The sequence below is a fragment of the Carassius auratus genome, unplaced genomic scaffold, assembly GCF_003368295.1.
Source record: "Carassius auratus strain Wakin unplaced genomic scaffold, ASM336829v1 scaf_tig00216514, whole genome shotgun sequence".
Classification (NCBI taxonomy): Eukaryota; Metazoa; Chordata; class Actinopteri; order Cypriniformes; family Cyprinidae; genus Carassius; species Carassius auratus.
The window spans coordinates 153,670-174,661 of NW_020528609.1; the positions used below are offsets into that span (position 1 = coordinate 153,670).

The 20,992-nt window shown below is 38.7% G+C and overlaps 3 protein-coding genes across 4 annotated transcripts in view; 1 reads left to right on the top strand and 2 right to left on the bottom strand.

Moving 5' to 3' along the window:
* Positions 1–388: 388 nt before the first annotated feature.
* On the top strand, positions 389–1,858 carry LOC113098328 (P2X purinoceptor 7-like). The gene is made up of 4 exons (XM_026263357.1): positions 389–785; positions 981–1,050; positions 1,133–1,287; positions 1,696–1,858. The coding sequence occupies exons 1-4, from the start codon at positions 652–654 to the stop codon at positions 1,856–1,858; spliced, it is 522 nt and encodes a 173-aa protein (XP_026119142.1). The 5' UTR covers positions 389–651.
* LOC113098327 (uncharacterized) lies at positions 1,459–5,346 on the bottom strand. Of its 2 annotated transcripts, XM_026263355.1 has the most exons (11): positions 5,187–5,346; positions 4,826–4,949; positions 4,363–4,594; positions 3,976–4,252; positions 3,671–3,848; positions 3,478–3,554; positions 3,203–3,383; positions 2,668–2,916; positions 2,381–2,552; positions 2,150–2,298; positions 1,459–2,017 (listed from the first exon to the last, which is right to left on the bottom strand). In XM_026263355.1, exons 2-11 carry the CDS (start codon positions 4,857–4,859, stop codon positions 1,848–1,850), a joined length of 1,719 nt encoding a protein of 572 aa, XP_026119140.1. In that variant the 5' UTR covers positions 4,860–4,949; positions 5,187–5,346; the 3' UTR covers positions 1,459–1,847. The 2 variants fall into 2 exon arrangements, with proteins under 2 accessions (XP_026119140.1, XP_026119141.1); XM_026263356.1 differs by having other exon boundaries at positions 4,826–5,323.
* Positions 5,347–12,433: 7,087 nt separating this feature from the next.
* LOC113098318 (uncharacterized) overlaps positions 12,434–20,992 on the bottom strand; it is a 55,812-nt gene continuing 47,253 nt past the window's right edge. The window contains exons 6-7 of the mRNA XM_026263347.1: positions 12,575–12,655; positions 12,434–12,486 (exon numbers count right to left, since the gene is read on the bottom strand). Of these exons, the coding sequence (XP_026119132.1) occupies positions 12,434–12,486; positions 12,575–12,655 (134 nt within the window). The remainder of the gene's footprint in view (positions 12,487–12,574; positions 12,656–20,992) is intronic.

Here is a 20,992-nt window from a genome sequence, read left to right on the forward strand (position 1 = left end):
ACACATATCCTCACAGAAACTGATATATGAGGTTACGGTCTCTGTGAGTTCATCCAGATCGGTGGCAGCAGCTTAAAAAACACTCCAATCAGTGAGGTCAAAACAAGATTGTAAATCCTGCTCTGCTTCATTAGTCCATCTTTTTACAGTCCTTGATACAGGTTTAGCTGATTTTAGTTTCTGCCTGTAGGACGGTATAAGATGAACCAGAAGGTGATCAGAACGTCCCAAAGCTGCTCGTGGAACAGAGTGAAATGCATCCTTTATTGTGGTGTAACAGTGATCCAATATATTACTGTCTCTTGTGGGACATGTAACATGCTGTCTGTATTTTGGCAGTTCACGGGACAGATTGGCTTTATTAAAGTCCCCGAGAATGATTAAAGGGCACCTATTATGCCCCTTTTTACAAGATATAATAATGGTCTTGGGTGTCCCCAGAATGTATTTGTGAAGTTTCAGCACAAAATACCCCACAGTTAATTTATTATAACCATTTGAAAATGTCATTTTTGGGGCCTGTTTTAAAAAGAGCTGTTTTGGTGTGTACCACCTTAAATATAAATGAGCTGCATATCCCCGCCCTGCCTTTGGATGAGGGCGTAACTGGCACACCTATTACAATGAGCGATCGGTATCGGTAGAAGCAGAATGGCTGAGAGTGGGAGACCCGCTGTTTTGTATGGCATTCAGCCGTATATGTTTGAACCAGAATCAGACCCAGATGATGAAGAGACTCCGGCAGAAGAAACACAAATGAGAATGGAGCAGGACGTCTCTGAATGGTTGTTTGATACATTTATGTACATATATTTTAATCGCGTACCCTTTGCAATTATGGATGTGCAACACGCACTGTGATAACGTTCGCGCAATTTTTTTAAACTACAAACACAAATACTGTGATAACGTTTGCTAAGTACAAACGAAATTATATGCGAGGGAACGATTGCGTCATGTTGACATTACTTGTCGTACAGGTGTTTATGTGGCAAATGTGAGAAGATGGCTACAGAACCAGAAAATATATGCTGCAGGGAGATAGAACAGGTATTAATTTATTTACATTTGTAATTGTTGCAAAAAATAATAAGTGACATAAAACTGTCATACGCTATTTGTTGTATCAAAGGTTACAAGACGGATGCAACAACTTCAAGTCACTCCATCATGTATGGTAGACCATCCCGGAATGGATCCAGTTTGTTTAAATGTGTTTTCGTTACAAAACGCTTTTAACATTTACAGGGCTGACTATGGTCCCCTGCGACTTCGTGGAGTACAACAGTGAGTGTTAATGATTAGCACATTTAAGAAAAAATGTCAATTTCTTCTAAATATTAGAAATGTTTTTATAAATTTTTGATGAATTAATTTTTAGTCTAATATTTTCCCGGGTTATAAGGAAATTATAGTGAAAACAAAACATATTATAGCTTTAAATAATTTCACAACAACTTGCATATACATTTTTTTATTTACATTATGTATAAAGACACTGAACTGTACAAATAAGTTTAGAAATTAAATAATTTTAATAAAAGGACATTCCTCCAAAAAAAATTGAACCATGATCAATTAAATATCAAATATTTCAACTCCAGACAACAAATGATAGATATTTGAAAGAAAAAAAACACAGAAAAATCCTTGAACCCTGTTTTGAGAACGTGGCTATGTGTGTGTGTGCCTTAGTCGTTACAGATTTTTAGCTTATCGGAGTTTTGTGAGCTGGTGCTGGGGTTTCCTTGGACGAAAAGTTCGAGTTGTGATTCCATCCTGTGTGGTCCTGAGGATTCGAAGAGAGTTTCCTGATGCCCAGGGTAGTTATGTAGGTTTTCGACCACCTATTGATTAAACCGAGATACCCTACTAGAGATGGCCTCCTCCTTCTCTGGCCGGTCATACTCTGCGCACAATGCTGGTGGTATTGGTATCCTCAAAACATCATCCACATATGGTGCAGGATCCACAAAGACTTTATCAAATATGAGGTCCAGCAGGTCATCCACATATTCTGTGCAATATAACATTTTATTTTATTTTAAATTAGTCAAATATTGAGTTTTCTAATAGCTTGTAAGAAATTATGCAAAAAAGATATGTACATTTGTAGTAAATTTGTTAAGTAAACTCATTTTATACATACTGAATGTTGCTTGTGTCTTTACTTCTCTGACCCGGTATTCTCCCTTCTTGGCCTTTGGAAAGGTCACTTTGAACACCGGTCGACCAGCTGCTGTCGTGGCTTGAGGACGCCCGGCATTCTCATTGTAATGTAGTGCAGCCAGGTATAGTCTGTAAGCAATAAATACATTTTCAACATTCAATGTCTACAGTGTATGTAAAAGTAAATTTATTTTTACAACAATAACATTACCTGCACAACATTCCCAGAAATGGAAAAACCACATTTTTTGGTGTAAACCGTAGTATTACACTGTGGAAAACCTCGATAGAAGAAGTCTGATAGTGTGGACTTAGCTTGGCAACATCCTTCACAATTCTCTTGTTGGAGAGAACTTTCTCCAACTTGAGATATGGCAGTGTTCCTAAATTATTGGAAGTGTTACTATAGTATGATATGTAATTTTAAATAAAAAAAGGCAAGCTATATGATCTGTATACATTTTTTAAAAGTAACTATTGCTTCTTTAGCCTACATACCAGCAGCTAGCCACTTTTTTGTGTCTCGACTTCTCCTTGTTCCATGTAGACATGCTGGAAAATTGCTGTCTTCATGTGTGTGCTTATTTTGCATGTGGTTTAGCATAGACATCCATTTAGCCACTCTTTCAGGTCCACTGCTTGATGATGCAGCAGTCCAATAGATGTGGTTTTTTATACTATGCAACCATTTACGTATTTTCTCACAACCCTTTAGCTTGCACACTTTTTCCAGCTGCTTTGAAATTCCTGGAGATTTCAATTAAATACAAACATGACAACACACAATAAGTAGAGCAATGTGTCATTACATATAATGTAATGGTGGTGTTTTTATATATATATATATATATATATATATATATATATATATATATATATATATACACACACACACACACACACACACACACACACACACACAGTATATATATAAATAATCCGCTAACACATAATGATCCGCTAAAACAGTTTCAGCGCAATTATTAGTCTGTAAAAATTTAGAAAATGATATGATGGTAGTAAGGTTATTTACCTTTCTCTATGTGCCAGACATCATAGAATTGGTTGACATTGCGTTCCCTGAGGAATTTTTGTATTTGCGGATGTCGGTCAGTCACAATGCAGTCCAGAGTCACTCCATGAGCATCCAAAAAGTCAAGACCTCTCTTCAAACCTTCCTTTTCCATGTGGTAACTTCCTCCCACTTCATTACTCTGAAAATTGATTAAAATATAATTATTTTTTTGCGTTTAAAATAAAATATTCAAGTTTTCCAGGACATTGAATCAAAGGTTTCTGCTCATTTACCTGGACGAGTTGTACATCAACAACGGTGTTTGTCTCCAGGTCCATCATTGTGTAACTGCCATATTTGGCAGAGTGCCCTTCAAAAACAAAAATACATAATCTCTTATTACACAATGTGCCCTGTCTATAAGATAAAATTCTATATATTTTTTTCTTTATAAAAAAAACAATGTAAATTTGTCCCACAATGTACCTGGTGAGTCAGCCCTCATATCTCCTCCAACAATGACCTTTTCCCTTTGAGCCAACAGCTGTAGCATCTCATCCTGCCAGTTTCTCCATTTGTAAACAATAGCAGGCTCAATGCACATTCGTGCATGACGACGAAAGGTGTCGTACTTGAAAAGATGTAACTTCATAGCTGCAAATATCTGACAACACATAGAGAAGAGTTGGTAAGCAGTAAATTAATAAATGAATAAACATAATTTTTTTTTACATTACACATTTTTAGTCTCATGTAACTGCAAAGCTATTGATTATTTCATTTACAAATACCTTTTCAATTGTGAAAAATGAAGCACCACTGAGATACACAGCAGCAGAAAGGTGAAGGTTTCCGGCTGGAGTACTGCCCAAAATCGGCTGACTGTTCCATTTCCGTGAGAACTGACAATGGTGGCAGAGTTGTTCAACACGTAGAAATGTTCCAATCCTTTGTGATCTTATATGACAGCTTCTATGACATACCGGGCACACATCAAACAGTTCCATGATGCAGGTCTCATAGACAATATATTTACAAATGTTTTGAATAGGGCTGGATTCTTGAGCTCTGAAAAAAAAAAAAAAAAAAAAAAAACATTAATTTACATAAGCACTACAGAAAAATTAGATATGCTATAATTAAAACAAACATTATTCTAAAATATAATATAAACTTACGACAAGTCTTTTGGCTCTGTTATTGATGTGTCTGCATCTGCAGGATTAAATGTGACATCAGTCTCTTGTGTTAGTATTGAAGAGCATTCCTGCAGGATATCTTCATCTTCCTCAAGGTCCAGACAAGGTCTTTTTGATGAAGTCTTGAGGGGCGTGGAAGACGCAACAGCTGTATGAGAAACTAATTTTGTGCTAACATCAAAACTTGACAATGTTGTCTCTGTCTGGACACCTGGAATATATAATTCAGCAAAGTTTCAGCAAAGATTCACTTTCTCTATCGTGGCTATTCAATTCAATTCAAATTTATTTGTATAGTACTTTTCACAATACATTGTTTTAAACCAACTTTACAGAAAATGAATTTCGAAATGTGCATATAAAAATACAATTAGCTAATACAATTATATAATATTATATTGTATACTATATAATATAAATATAGTTAAAAACATAAACATACAGACACTCCTGTGGTGTGTTTGAAGCGTCCTCATTGACAGTTGTGTACCAACACTGCATAGCTTTGATGTTTCTGTCTGCACGCCAATATCCCTCGTTCTACAGCTTCGTGTCGATGTGCTGGCCTTTGTATAAACATAGCAATTTTGATGTCTTGTCTTTACAGAAAACATACACGGTTTTTAATACAATATCTTTAAAAAATTATATACGTGTGGATACACACTTTACAAACAAGGTTTACATTATATACACAGTCAGATTTTCTACGACGACGACAACAACTTTAGACGCATTTGTTATTGAACTGGCTGACATCGACTGAAATGACTATTTTCTAAAAAAACATGAAATACACTTACTTCTTCTGAAGGTGACGTTGCATCGCGAACAGTAGGCAACGATCCAGACTTGAGGATTAACTTTGAAGCAAGACCTGCTTTGAATTGACCCTCGTTCTCAAAACAGTCAGTCAAAAAATGATTCGCGCAAACATAAACGTATTTTGGAATTTTGAGTGGCGCCTTTCCTTCATAAATAAAATCCATCCACTGCGTTTTCAGTGGCTCTGATGTCGGAAGTAAGTGAAAACTACTATGTTCATTATTACATCCCACAACAGAACACTTATGTTTCTTAGGAGACATTACCGGCTGTCGTTGAAACAATGGAGGATGGTGTACAGATCACGGAGGGCGGGCTCTATGCCAAAACCAGATTGTCAATCAAACCACGTCGGTGGGGCTTAGCTCAATTCTACGTCACAGTGAGAGCAGTCTTAGAACAGGGCGTTTTGAGACAGTGCTCATGAATTATTGAGATTGTAAAAAAAACACTAGGTGGATTTTTATCATTCTAGGGTGGTTTTGCTCACACACTGCCAACACACATGTATGGTCAAACACCATGTAAAAGTGAATTTTGCATAATAGGTGCCCTTTAAAACAGAGTCCGGGTGTTGTTGTTCTGTCTCTGTAATCTGATCAGCGAGTTTCTGTAAAGCTGAGCTCACATGCGCTTGCGGAGGGATGTAAACACTGACCAGAATGAAGGAGTGAAACTCCCGTGGCGAATAGAACGGCTTGCAGTTAATGAAGAGTGTTTCGAGATTTGAGCAGCACGTCTTCTTTAACACAGTTACATCTGTACACCACTGTTCATTGATGTAAAAGCATGTCCCGCCACCGCGCGATTTCCCCGTTGATTCTGCGTCACGATCCGCTCTAAACAGCTGAAAGTCCGGCAGATGGAGCGCGCTGTCCGGTATGGTGTCATTCAGCCAGGTTTCCGTGAAACACAGAGCAGCAGAGTGTGTGAAATCCTTATTTGTCCGAGAAAGCAGAAGGAGTTCGTCCGTTTTGTTGGGTAGAGAGCGGAGATTTGCCAGATGGATGCTAGGCAACGGCGTTCGAAATCCACGCTTCCTGAGTCTGACGAGCGCTCCCGCTCGCTTCCCCCGTCTGCGCGTCCTGAAGCGTTTGATGAGCGCCGCCGCTCCTCCGATAACAACGTTCACTAAAACATCTGAATAATTGAAATCCGGTAAAACATCTTGTGGTGCGTTCTGCCGAATGTTCAGCAGTTCTTCCCTGGTGAAACTGATGGCAGGAATATAACTAAAGACAGGACAAACTAACAAAAACACAAAAACATATGCGGAGCTCGTCACGGAGGCAGCCATCCTGTATCGGCGCCAGTCGATTTATAAGCAGTGGTAATTAAGTGCTTTTCCTAAAAATGAGAAGGAAAATACAGGGTATTAAAACCGTATGAACTACAAATAAAGTCAGTATGTTAGGCTTAATAGATGTGCTTTAGTCTGAATTAGGTAAGAAACACAAAAAAATGGCCTTCTCAGCTGCCATAGTTGCAACTCTTGCGTCATCAGAACAGTGTGTTCAACGCATCACCGTTCCTGTTTAAAAAACGTTGTGCAACGTTTTGTCGGGGCTGAACGCAGCCCTGGTGTTTTCTGTGTCGTTGCTAAGATGAAGTTGAGGATGTGGACTCATCATGAACGCCAGCGAGAAATGCATATTTCATATGGATTACATAATCAGAGTGTAGCCTATTTATTTTGGTTTGAATATTATTGTTTAGAAGTAGACATTTCAAGCTTTATGTAATATATCGACTATATATTAAACCCATCGACTAAAAGATTAAGACATTACCTGACCCAAAATATCACCCAAAGTTTCTATAGCTTTTTTCTTACCTATTTTAGAATCTGGAAAATTTACTGTGGCTTACTTACAGCAGTCGGTAGAGGGATATGAATGTGTGTGATGTACGGCTTGATAAATTCTAGTCACTTCTGCTGCCGAAACTTTGTCAGCCTGTGTGTCATTTAGTTTATTGAATAACGATTGCACCGATTTGCATGTTTCATGATGAAGTTCTTTTTTTCTGTGGTACTCACATGCATGTCGCTTCACGTCATATTCTACATGTCCCACAGAAATACTGCTTTTGCATAAAATGCAAAAAGCTCTCTCTGCTTCGCCATCTACAGTTCTTAACCAAGAGTATGTTGTAGTCCATTCATTATTAAAAGTGCATTTTCTCTTTTTCGTGGCCACAGCTGCAGCTTAACCTGACCAGGTTTGACTGATATACGACTCAGCCTATCGACTAACGCTTTTATTGCTCTCCACTGAACTATTGGACATAAGTTAAAAATACGCCTATGGACGTATCCGTGTATTTATTAGGCAGGGTCGAATGAAAAAGCGGGACAGATGCTCAATTTGCATGAGGCGGGACAAAAGGTAAAATTGCTGTACAGTACAACGTAAAGCGTGACAGGTGGTCACTCTATTCGTGCCAGTTATTCAGCCAATAAAGTGTAGGCCTTTGTATTTCAAAATTGTGTCTAGTACTATATAAATTACAAAGGTTTAATTGGCATCTTTATTTCAAATGACCCGACAGACCACGACCAGAATATCATTAAAAATATTTTTGGATGACTCTTAACCGCAGGTAACTGCGGGTGACCGCAGGCTCCCGCTCATTTTGGATCAACCTGCGCTCCACTGACTCTAACTCACTGTGAAGTCTTGTTAAGCTCCGTATACATTTCTGAGTGTTTTTCCCCTGTGTCTGTTATACCCGTGTTTGACCTTTTGAACTGTGTATTCCGATTCTGATTCTCTGATGCCTGTCCCGATCTCTGCTTGTTTCTGGTTATGATTCTGGATATCCCAGACACACCTGACGCCATTCCTGATCTCTGCCTGTCTGACCATTTTGTTTAATAAATTCTGCAATTGGGTCCGAACGTCTCAGGATCCAGCACACACCAGGATCCAGCAGCCCTGTATCCCCTTGTCACCGAGGTATCAGTTCCAGTTTCCATATCAGCATAACCATGGATCCGTTTGACCAGCTATTAAATCTACGACAAGGAAATAAATCTATTGAGGACTATGTTCAGAAGTTCTGTGAGTTAGTGTATCAAGTTCCTTTAAATGATGAAGCTTTAAGGACTTGTTTTGGTTTGGACTCAATGAACCTATTAAATCATGGTTACCTGGTGGGGAATCTAATGGCCGCCTAAGGGATCTCATAGAATATGCTCTTTTGTTGTGTGGCTCTTCTTTTACTGTGGATGAGGCAGAGGACAGTTTTGAAACCCCAGCGCCACTGTACAAGATGGCCGCCAGCCCAACACCACTGCACAAGATTCCCGCCAGATTGTTTGGTGGCCACAGCAGTGGAATTATCAATAAAAAAAATTTAGAGTGGCAACACATTACTGCTGCGGTAAATGCAGTTGCTTTGGCAAACAGGACGGTTCCAGATGTAAAAAAAGAAGTGATCTGATCTTAAGGTGGGAGCAAAGAAAACGGCTTGTCTCTCACCGACAGAGTGTGTGTGGGACTGGTGGGGGAAAAGGCATTCCCAATGGAGACCTGAATGGCCTCGATTCTCGGCCAAATCAGTGTGTGTGGCATTGTGTCTGAGAGGGAGGGAGACATAGATGTGCTGGATACAGGGGAACCAGGTAAATAACTTTATTGCTTGTGCTCAATTAATCAAAATAAATTACACAATCGGTTAGTCCTTATTCTTGCAGAGTCTGCGGGAGCCCAGTGTGACGAAACTCCCAGCGCAGAGTCTGCAGGGGCTATGGAGTTTCCCAAGGTCCCCAGCACAAGTGCGTCCCGACCGTATGACACGGCTGGAAGTGACCGGGTGCTGACTGAGGCTGTTCTGCAGACACAGAGAGACACCATTAATGCAATTAATCGCAGATGAACTTAAGAAAATAAGGGTTGTGCTGGTTGACATTGCATCTACATTAAAAGATATTGTTAAAAAATGAACCTTTGTTGTTCTTCACAAATGGCACATTACTTCCTGACGGAGCCTTGCTCCGTGATGATGTCCTTCTTGTTGGGGAGGGGGGTGTGGGAAGGGATACCATTCATTAGTGCAAAAGTAAAATAGCACAGACCATGATGATCTGGCATACTTTTTTGGTTGATATAAAAGTCTACCACCCGAAGCATCAAGGCAACGCCATCTACACTTGAGGAGACCAATGGCTCTCTCAACTACTGAGTGCACACAAGCATGGGTATCATTAAAGCGCACTTCTTTTGCGCTCCAAGGGTTTGAGAATGGGGTGAGTGCCAGTGCCCGAGCGGGTAACCGCTGTCACCTGTAAAGTATAACAGATGATTTGTACAATAGGCTTTAACTGTTATGTAAAAACAATTATATGCATTTACTTACCCAGAAGCCAGCCATCTAGAACGGCACCTGCCTTAAGTCGATTCCCTACACTGCTGTGCGCTAGAATAAAAGAGTCATGTGTAGAACCAGGCCATCGTGCCACAATATTCCTTAGAGTCAAGTTGGCGTCACATAATTTGCACATTTATTAAATGGATATGTTTGCGATTCACATAAATGAATGCATCTACATATGGAGCCCTTATAGCAATATGAGTGCAGTCGATTGCGCCGATTACATTTGGGAAAAAAAAAAAAAAGTACACTCAGTTACCCGTCACCTATTTCCTGCTGATATGTCCCTGTTGCCAAAAATCCTAAAACTGAAAGTACTTGGGTTGGTACCGGGATGGCGCGGTACCGTGTTATTGGTCTTTGTAATGCTGGGCCAAGATCAGCACACAGATGCAAGAGCATGGCTTTAGGAAATCTAAAGCGGCTTATTAGCCACTCATCATCATGGGCTAGAAAATCCTCATGGTCCCTGAATACTCTTTCCCTCCGAAGTCTGCCATTGGCATGCATAGTCTTCCAGCAGTGCCAGCGCATCCATCATACAATATGCACTTACGTGTTGCTGCAGTAGGCTATTTATGTTTTCATCAATCAGATTTAATCATTTACACCTTATCATATTAATCACATAATGAGTGATAGGCCTACATCCATTTAAGAATGGAAGTGAAAGAAATTAAATGTACATACTTTCAGCATATAGTTCCTTTTATGTCTTTAAACTAAACATTCATGTATGTATCTTTAGGACCCATAATGGTGATTTAATGTTATTTGTATTTTTTTGTTGTAACCGGGACCTATGAGCAACTTGTAAATATTGTAAATATTGAAATATGTCAAAGTAAATTTTGGCATTTTGCAAAGGGTTAATTCCCTTTATCCGTTTATCAGTAACTCAACTCACCATCAGTGGCGCCAAACTGCTTTGTCTTCAAAAAGTTTTTCTTTAAAAATCCCACCTTTTGCGCAGGAACTGGCGTACACATGTTTTCAGCCCTGTTTTGTGCTTATGCAAGCTTTATAAATGAGGCCCTAGATTTCACCATATCATCACTTGGACACTAGCACCTCTCATACTGTTGCACCACACCCGAACTACATTCCCCATGAGTCACTGCATCACAATCACCTTGCCACTAGAGGTGTGCGATACCGCTAGATTTGGTATCGATCCGATACCAAGTAAATACAGGGCCAGTATCGCCGATACCGATACCAATACCAATACTTTTTAATAATTAAGGTGGATGCGTCTTCAACCTAAATCTAAATGAATTTTCATGACTTTTAATTGTTTTTGTGATTTGCATTTTGGGTTATTAATCAGTACTACAAAAGCTTTTGTTCAGAAACAACTTTTGGTTACTTCTGTTTTATTTAAATCAACAAAGTTACAAAATTATTACTTCACAAATATAAAAAAAAAAATGTAAAAACATTCTCTTTTCAAGTAGCATGTTAATAAAAAAATGTTTCTCCTCTTTAGTGCACTTCTTTTCAGGATTTTTTTTTCTAAAACAAAGTCACAAAGTTTTACTTCACTATGTAAAACAAATTCTCCTTGTACAAAATTCCTGAAGCCGACATCTTCCACTATGGAAAGAGGCTGCAGGTCCTTCACAATCATTTCTGATAGGCGCCTTGTAATATCCACTGCTCTTGGAGAATCAGCTACTGATAAAATAATAAATAATAAAAATAATTAAGTCTGGTGCACATCTATGTGTAGTTTAAATATAGAAACTAGTATCACTTTCACAGCTAACACAAAAAGGGTAGATCGGCCTGAAAATACAGCCATACAACGCTCCTCTTTCTCTCCGCCTCTGACTGACTGCTGTTAGAAATGCGCGGCTGAGCGGTGCGCGCGCCTGACTGCTGGTGGTAGCCATAGACAGTAAAAGAAAGTAGCGCTAGTGGTGAGTCACGTGACGGTACGACACAGGAGAGGAAGAGGAGAGCAGTGTCGAGCGCGAGCAGCACTCTTGAGAGCTTGCTCTGCTCTGTGACAGTAGCAGCATTTTGACAAACACGGCCAGGTCGCAAAACGAGAGAAACTGAAACTTAAGTATCGATATTTTCCCGTTGGTATCGATCAATACCGATACCAACGTTGGTATCGATATTATCGATATTAGTATCGATCTGCCCACCTCTACTTGCCACATCTGCACCTCATTTATACACACATAAATGCAGCACAATGATGAATCAAGCTTTTTTTTTGGAGACATATATGAAGTGTTCTGTTGGTCTGAGTGAGTTCTGAAAGTGAGACCAACTGTTTGACCACGATTCATGTTGGTAATGTAGCCAAAAAAAAAAAAAACTTTAAAAGCAATTTGTTGTGAGAGCCAGTAATTTTCATAATGCTCAATTGCAAATTTCAAGCATAAGCTCAGTTAGCACATATTTGAAGATAAAAAAGTGGTTTGTAAATTGTGGTTTTATATCTCCACATATTTCACATCAACACATTTTGAAGCATGATCTATGTGAGGAAAGTCATTAACATAGTCATATACAAGTAAGACTTTGCATTGAAATAAGTGACAAAATAAAAAAACATCAAAATATATCTGTGAATATGTTGTATGTAATTAACATAAATTTGAAGCGTCATCAGATAAAATGGACTATTAAAAACTTTAGAAAGCATTCTGTAAAATGTAATGATTAGCTGAATCAAGTTTAGAAAGTTTAGAAAATGATCATGTTGACACTGTATTTAATAGTATATTTAAAGGATTCAGTACAGTATGGAAAATATTCCTTAAAGTTGCATGCAAACATCCATAGCATTGACATGAAGATAAATCTTGCAGTAATCTGTTATTTGTAGAGTATTTTACTCTATTGTATTAATCTCAGTTTCCTCTGGGTGCTGCGAGTCCTTCCTCCCTGAAAAATAATTCAACACAAAAGCATTGACTGAGCTTTCATGAGTGCAGATTGTTCCAGATCAACGTGAATCATCTCAAAAACTCACCTGCTCTTCTTGCACAGATGATCTGAAGAAGTATCACAGTAGGAGCAGCAAACACTGCAAAATCTACAATAATCACAATCACTGCAGGACAGAGGACAGAAAGGAAGAAGAGAAACCGTAAATGACTGAAGGCAAGGCTGATAAACTATAGTGTAGTTTGTTTGTTTAGTTTATTTATATAGCACGATTCAACAACAGTTGTTGTCTATTGAACACAATGGTGAAGTACATATAGAGGGACAACAAGCTCAGGACAACTCAAATATTATAAGCCTTAAGTATTACTTTAAACAGAAATTCTGTAGTGATTATCCTAATAGATAAAGCAAGTCTCCCTTCCTTTTTAACTGTTACATGTGAATCTTCAACAGTTTCTGGTTTGATGACCTTAAACAAAGTTTAGCCCATTTAAAACCTTAAAAACAAAGAGTAAAATCTGTGGTGTAATATGAACTGCATTCAAAGGCAAGGCAAGTGTATTTATATAGCACATTTCATACACAATGGTAATTCAAAGTGCCTAACGTAAAAGAAAGTAAAATGATCATGAAGACATTGCTCAGTGCTCATTCAATAAATGCACAGGTAAACGGGTGAGTTTTGAGCCTAGATTTAAATGTGACTAGTGTTTTAGCACATCTGATCTCTTCTGGAACCTGATTCCAACTGCGGGTGGCATAGTAACTAAAGGCGGACTCCCCTTGTTTTGTGTAAACCCTTGGTATTTCTAACTGACTTGATCCCAATGATCTGAGTTGTTTGTTAGGTTTATATTCAGTGAGCATATCTGAAATTTATTTCGGTCCTACGTCATTAAATGATTTATAGATGAGTAAAAGTTCTTTAAAATCAATCATAAGTGTAAATGGTAGCCAGTCTAAGGACCTGAGGACTGGTGCGATATGCTCAGATTTTCTGGTTCTAGTCAGAATCCTGGCAGCAGTGTTCTGGATGAGCTGCAGCTGTCTAATGGTAAGGCCGGTGAGGAGCCCGTTACAATAGTCCACCCTGCTGGTGTTAAAGGCATAAGTCTTAACTCAAAACAAAACATCTAATTCTTGTTTTTTTAGATGATAGCATGCTGAGTTAGTTACTGCTTTGACATGACTACTGAAACTAAGGTCTGTCTCCAGAATCACACCAAGATTCCTGATTTTTAGTTGTTTGACCCCTAGAGTCAAGGTATGCATTCACCTTGAAAACTTCATCTTTGTTTCCAAATGCAATGACTTCAGTTTTTTCCTTGTTTAACTGAAGAAAATTCTGGCACATCCAACTATTAATTTCACCAAAACATTGGCAGAGGGAGTGAATGGGGCTGTAGTCATTTGGAGATAAGGCTAGGTGAATCTGGGTATCATCAGCATAGCTGTGAAGCAATTGTGTTCTTTCTCATTATTTGACTTAGTGGAAGCATATACAAGCTAAACAAGAGCGGTGCAAGAATTGACCCTTGTGGGACTCCGCATGTCATGGACGTCCACTTAGACTTATGCTCTCTGATACTCACATAATAGCCTCTCCCTTCTAAGTATGATCTGAACCATTTGAATACCATCCCAGAAAGCCCGACCCAGTTTTCCAGTCTCTCTAGTAGTATGTTATGATCGACAGTGTCAAACGCAGCACTGAGATCTAGCAATACCAGCACCGATATTTTACCAGAGTTACAATTTAAGCGAATATCATTTATTATCTTAATGAGTGCTGTCTCTGTGCTGTGATGCGGTCAGAAACCAGATTGAAAATTGTCCAGGTATCCATTTGAGTTTAAGTATTTGTTCATCTGATTAAAAACTACCTTTTCTATAATTTTGCCAATAAAAGGAAGATTAGATATTGGTCTGAAATTGCTCAAAATGGTGTTATCAAGATTGCTCTTTTTCAGGAGGGGATTAACAACTGCAGTTTTCAGGGAGTTTGGAAATGTCCCAAAAAGATGTGGGAAGTGTGTAAAGATAGCAGGTTGTCGATTTTAGGTCCTGCACTATTTCTTCCAAAATTTTGCTATCAATTGCTTCAAAAGTAGACATAGTATATTTTTTATATTATCTCACAGTGGCCAAATCTGTCTGACCTCTGCATTGCTTGAGGATGTGCCAATCACCTTCCTGATATTGATGATCTTCTCAGAAATGAAGGAAGTGAGCTCATTGCATTTGCTGTCTGATAGCATTTCACTGGGAATCTGACTTGGGGGAGTTTGTCAGTCTCTCAACATTGGCAAAAAGAGTATGAGCGTAGTTTAAGTTAGTGTTTATAAGGTTTGAGAAGAAATTCTGCCTAGCTGTTGCTAGTTTCACATTAAAAACATGAAGGCTGTATCTTTATAGATGCTATAGTGAATTTAAAGTTTTGTCTTCCGCCACATCTGCTCGGGTTTTCTGCATTGTCTTTTCAAAGTCTGAATTGCTGTTGATCTTCTCCAAACTGATTTCTGTCTGTTTGTTTTCTTACTGACTATGATCGGAGCAAAATCATCAATAACATTCTTAACTTTTGAGTTGAAGGAATCAAGGGGAACATCAACAGAGTCTGCAGAAATGCTTGGTGTTAAAGATATAGCCTCCATATATAGTACACTAGTGTTCTCGTTAATGCATCTCCTTCTGACAGAGACAGATTTCGATTCAGTGGTAGCAGAGATCAATATATTAAAGAAAATACAGAAGTGATCAGATAATGCTATGTCCTTAGTAACAATGGATGAAATGTTTAGACCCCTACTGATGATAAAATCTAGAGTGTGTCCACCTTTGTAATCGTTATCATTTCTTTTGTAGTTTTGTTTTCTGAATTATTTATGTAAATATAAAAATCCCCTGCAATTGCAAAACAGTCAAACTGGAGAGTATTTTGGAGAGTAAATAAATAAATAATAATAAACAGAATGCGTGGAGCACCTTTCAGCACAATCCCTAGATATTCAAAAGACAAGTACTGACCAAATGACATTTGCTTGCAATGATAGACATCTTTAAATAGAGCAGCTACACCCCCACCTCTTCTAACAGTCCTGCAAACACTCATGTAAGTGAAGTTAGGAGGGGTTGCTTCATTAAGGACTGTTGCACTGCACGTCTTCTAGCCATGTTTCATTTAGAAACATAAAATCCAGATTGTTTGAGGTTATAAAGTCATTGATAAGAAATGATTTATTTTTTAGTGAACAAATGTTTAAAAGTGCTAACTTGATGGTAGTGCTTTGTGTCTTAACATCAATCTTAGTTTGATGCATAATAGGCCGCAGATTAGATGAGTTTGCCCTTCGGCTTGAGAAGGCCTTAGACTTTCTATCACGTGATAAAACTGAAATAGAGAAAGCTACAGGCACACTGGGTTCCTGCTTGTTCTGGAAACATTTGTGAATGTTGCTGTTATTATAGCGGGGACCCGACACATATCACTGAGAGCTGCTATCAGTTGTTTTTGGTTCACCTTCATCAGATAGAGGGTTTGGACCCTGGCGTTGTGGCAGCGGTCGGAGAGCTCTTGCAGGAGCAGGGCCCACAGGCTTTGGTGGTTGGGGGCCTTTTTTTATATATATCTGTGGGATTGCAGCGAATGAGTGTGAGAGTTTAGTCCCAGCATACACCATTTCCTCAAATTTCTGTGAGGAGCACAATGAGGAACTTTGGATTCAAGACTTTTATTCACTGACGTTTTGTGTTGAGTACAAAAGAACTCTAAAGTCCTTAGCTAGTGAGTCGTCTTGTTGTGCTCACAGTGACTATGATATGTTGTCCTGGCTTCCCTTGCTGTTTTCCAGTCTGTCTGTGAGGAGCTCTGTGGGCAGGGCTCAGCCGGGATGGTGTCCATCAGCAGTGCTTGTTGTGGCTGCATGGTGTTATCTGTCTCCTTGTAGGATGTCAACCACATGATGACTTGGACCTGGTGTGTGTGTTCCACTCATTCTCTACTATATGAGAGGAAGAATTGTATAAACTTGTTAAATCATCTAAACCAACAACATGTATGTTAGACCCTATTCCATGTAAGCTCCTAAAAGAGGTGCTTCCAGAAGTCATAGATCCTCTTCTGACTATTATTAATTCCTCATTGTCATGAGGATATGTCCCCAAAACCTTCAAACTGACTCAGGGTCTCTGCGCGGTAGTAAAAATAATTTACCAAAATTAAGGCTCTTGAAAGGTGGTAAAAGGAAACAAAGCAATTTGACTTAAAGTAAATTTTTCATCACTACCTCAATATACAACAATTTTCATTTTTTTGCTTAATATTTGTGTCTCCATGTTTTAACTTCATCTAGCCTAGTTTAAAAATATATACGGTAAACAATAGGGGTGTCAACAATAATTGATTCGGCGATTCATCTCGATGCGGGGCATGAACGATTCAGCATCGATGTGGCAAAGTGCCATAATCGATTATGTCACTGTTTATTTTCTGGCGGACAATAAAGTTGTGAAGTTTCAAATACTTCCGGTTCCGGGGGAATAACAACAACAACAACAAGCAAGATGGCTGAGGCGGAGGGAGATGACCGTGATAGACGGGTTATTAAAAACACGCCCAAAGCTTGGAAAGCGGACATCTGGGCACATTTCGGATTTTATGAAGTGAATGAGAAACTAGACAAGCCTGGACTTCAGTCGCAACAGAGTTCTATGTAACCATAACATCACATTATATTAGCGAGGATTGGAAGATTGTATCACATGTGCTGCAGACGAGAGCGGTTTATGAGTTTATGTTGTTGTTAAAATAGTGTTACTTATTATTTTAATATTCGTACTGGACTTCAGGAAGTGCCCTGTCTTAGAGCTGCTATTTTACTGTGTGTAAAAAAACAAAAAAACAGTTGAAATCAGTGATTTTGATTGTTTTATTTTTCAGATTTGAAAGTGCCATATCCAAAACCCTGTACCATTTAATTTGATTTAATTACATTTTATTTAATTACATTTTATTTAATTGTATTTAATTACATTTTAATTTAATAACTTTTATGTCAAAGATACAGGAGACACATAGCAACCAATAAAATATGTTGTTTAATATCTGCTTGTATTGCCTCAGTACTGATGAAAAATTTGCCTTGTGTGCAGTAGAATTTTGGTGCATCGCAATACATCATAGAATCAAATTGAATTGAATCGTTACCTGGTGAATCGTAATCGAATCGAATCGAATCGAATCGTGAGGGCAGTGCCAATGCACACCCCTAGAAAACAAGACCCTGAGTGAGTGGGAGTTGATAGCACTGACGTAGAAATAAACTAACTTACGTAGAGTATCATGCGTGGTTGATAGGCTATCAGCGACGCCAATAACATTTTCTGCCTTTTTGCCTCAGTTGATATAAGCCACATTTTTCTACCAAATTTACAGTGTGCAATGGGGAAATGTAAGTTTTAGCGAACTTGGGTCGACGACCCATCATTTAAAGACTGGCTTAAGCCCGTCATGGGGGATGACCGGGAAGCATTTTGCACTGTCTACAGAAAAACTATAAATGTTACCTGGAACGGCATTACAGCTATCAAGTCACACAGTGGATGGAACATGCACCAGCAGCGGCTTTGCGTGAGGGGGGAGAGCTCCCTGTTTCGATGTTTTGTGATGCCATCAGCAGTACATAGATCATGGCAAATAATGCCAAATTAAGGTCAGCTGTCGTCGCACTACCTCAGCAGCAAACCAGTGCAGACCATACTGTCACAAACATCAGCCTTCAGGGATGAGGTTCTCTGGTGCCTGAACACCGCAGCCAACAATCGTTCATGTAATTCGAATCAGGGCATTGGGGAATTGTTCCAAAACATGTTCAGTGACTCCGAAATAGCCTAAAGTTTTGCATGTGGCAAGGATAAAATGGCGTACATACTTGGATTCGGCATTGCTCCACATTTTAAGAAGCTTCTAATAAATAGCATCAGTGATTCTGGACCATATGTTCTAATGTTTGATGAGTCTCTGAACCAGTCGGCGAAGAAGCAAATGGATATTCACGTTCGGTTCTGGAAAGACGACCGCGTGACGTTTTCATATTTTGGGTCGCAGTTCCTTGGACATGCAAGGGCTGAAGACTTGCTGTAAAGCATTAAAGTAAGTTGATATTTTCTTGTTTGTTCTTTCTTATTGTCGTTATATCCCCATTTGAACATTTTTATGTCATAGTTAGCCTATCCTTTAGCCTTCAGAGTGAACACTGTTTCCCAATAGTAGCCTATTCTTTTGTGTGTGTCGTGTTTGTTAGGTATATTTCTGAAATATGAATACTACAAATGAAAAAAAAAAAAAGATTGACAGATACTTACTGCGACTGTATTTACTGTCTATCTACTGTATTTTAAGAATAACAGAGTACCAAAACCATGACGTAGCGTTGTCAATGCAGCAATTTCACTGGATCTAAACAAATCAATCTAATCATTGTATTCACCAGAGCGGTGGCTTTCTTAATCTATTTTTTAGAAATTACTTTTCCAAGACATTTGTATATTTTATTAACAAAGTAGGAATCACATACTACAACATATATTCATACCAACATGATCAAATTTGTGACTACACAGTTTTACTTTAGCATGACTTAAGCATGTCACGCTTCGGTACTCTATTTTTTTTTATAAACTTTTTTTTTTGTGTCAATTCACAGGAGTGTGTTGCACAACTCAACTTGAGACACCTGCTGTCTGTCAGTATGGATGGCCCAAATGTCAATTTCAAGCTGATGAAGATCCTTCAGAACAAACATTCAGAGCTTCATGGGGACGCACAACTCATCAGTGTTAAGAGCTGTGGCTTGCACACCCTCCACAATGCCATGAAGGCAGGATTCACAACATGGCAGGTAGACAAACTGTTGCGAGCTATGCACTACATCTTCCACAATGTTCCTGCCCATAGAGATTGTAGTGGGATTGCCCTTTTAACAGTAGTCTGCATGGCCCTTTAAAAATGTCGCACTGATTGCATAAGGTGGGTGGGTATTTCAGGTGATCAATTGCCTATATAGACACAGGTGAGATGTAGTTTCCTCATATAATATATTGTTAATAAAATGCAAGCAGTGTTAAAAAGTGTTGAGAAATGGTCTTATAAATGGGGTTTTAAATTTTCGGTGGAGAAAACTAAATATATATTTTTTACAAATAAAAGGTCAAGTATTGATTGTAAATAATAATTGGCAAATGTACTGGGACAATGAGGAAAAGGGTAGACATTTACATTCAATACAACCAGTGGTAGGTAGAGGAAGTCAAGTGGAAAAAGGAAGAAAGACTGTATTATTTCTAGATTAAGATTGGGACACACAGGACTTAATTCAACAATGCAAATAATAGGGAAACATCATACAGGTTTGTGTGAATGGTGTGGAATAAGAGAAACAGTGGAGCATGTTCTAATTAGGTGTAATAAATATTCAGAGGAAAGAAGTAAGCTAAGAGAAGAACTGCAGATGGAAGGTTATCAGCAATTAACATTAAGGATAATTTTAAATTCAGTAGAAGGGGGCAGGTTAATAAAGTTTTTAAGAAGAACCAATTTGATCCATAGAATATAGATGGGTTATAAATGTATACAAGTTGTTTAATACAGTTAAATTATTATACTACTATACAATTTATTTTTTATGTAACAGCATCCCTCTCTGGAATGAGATGGACTTTGCCGTAGATGGAGGAGCTGAACACGCAGCAACATTGAAAGCACAAGTCCTGATTGTTCTGGTAGTGGTGATCTAGTCTAGTGTATTTTGTCTCTGATCTATTAACCACAGTAGATGGCGGTAATGCTCTTTTTAAGAATGCGAACCGCCATATAAGCACAAAGAAGAAGAAGAAGTTGTTTCCTCATGACTTTTTATCGATGTGACCTGTTTGCGTAGGTCTTGTATCTCCTTCACTTCTTGGTAAAGGCAGACATCCCAAGTCTCCAGAAAGTTCCGTGAGTCTCCCGCATATTGAAAGCGGCTCCCTGAGATCCGCAAATTAATTAATATCTCCCGGAATCTAGACCGAGCGAGCAAAAGCACGCATGCGAAACAGATACAATGTTTCAAATATGATGTTTCAAACCATGTAGCACGCGCAAGGCAGAGAGCGAGAGACCTTGCGTGTGTGTGCTAATGTGCGTGTGCGAAGCGCATGTCAGACAGAGAGCATCTGATTGGACTGTTTCTGCAAATCAACCAATCAATTGTCTGTGTGGGCGGGCTTTTATCTCTTCTGCCGAACAAAATTAATCAGTTACGTCTAACTAGAAACAGGAGCACCATGGCAGAGGGATAGTGCCACAAAAAAAAAAGTACACGGGGGTGTACCCCTGTCTTATAGATGTAAAACATAATGACAGTCTTGCTCAAGCATTGCCCATGGCGGGTTAAATGATTGCAAAAGGCATGTTGAGGTGAGTTGTCAAGTTTCATTTCATCTGCATATTATTCAGTCT

What these genes read in the sequence shown, in the direction of transcription:
- LOC113098327 (XM_026263356.1), bottom strand. Translation starts at nt 4,997, where the DNA reads ATGTTTTCTGTAAAGACAAGACATCAAAATTGCTATGTTTATACAAAG. An exon ending in TTGATGTACAACTCGTCCAG is followed by an intron (nt 3,384 to 3,477) that starts GTAAATGAGCAG and finishes ATCAATTTTCAG; the next exon opens with AGTAATGAAGTGGGAGGAAG. An exon ending in AAAGACACAAGCAACATTCA is followed by an intron (nt 2,018 to 2,149) that starts GTATGTATAAAA and finishes TATATTGCACAG; the next exon opens with AATATGTGGATGACCTGCTG.
- LOC113098328 (XM_026263357.1), top strand. Translation starts at nt 652, where the DNA reads ATGGCTGAGAGTGGGAGACCCGCTGTTTTGTATGGCATTCAGCCGTAT. An exon ending in GCTGCAGGGAGATAGAACAG is followed by an intron (nt 1,051 to 1,132) that starts GTATTAATTTAT and finishes GTTGTATCAAAG; the next exon opens with GTTACAAGACGGATGCAACA. An exon ending in CGACTTCGTGGAGTACAACA is followed by an intron (nt 1,288 to 1,695) that starts GTGAGTGTTAAT and finishes TGTGTGCCTTAG; the next exon opens with TCGTTACAGATTTTTAGCTT.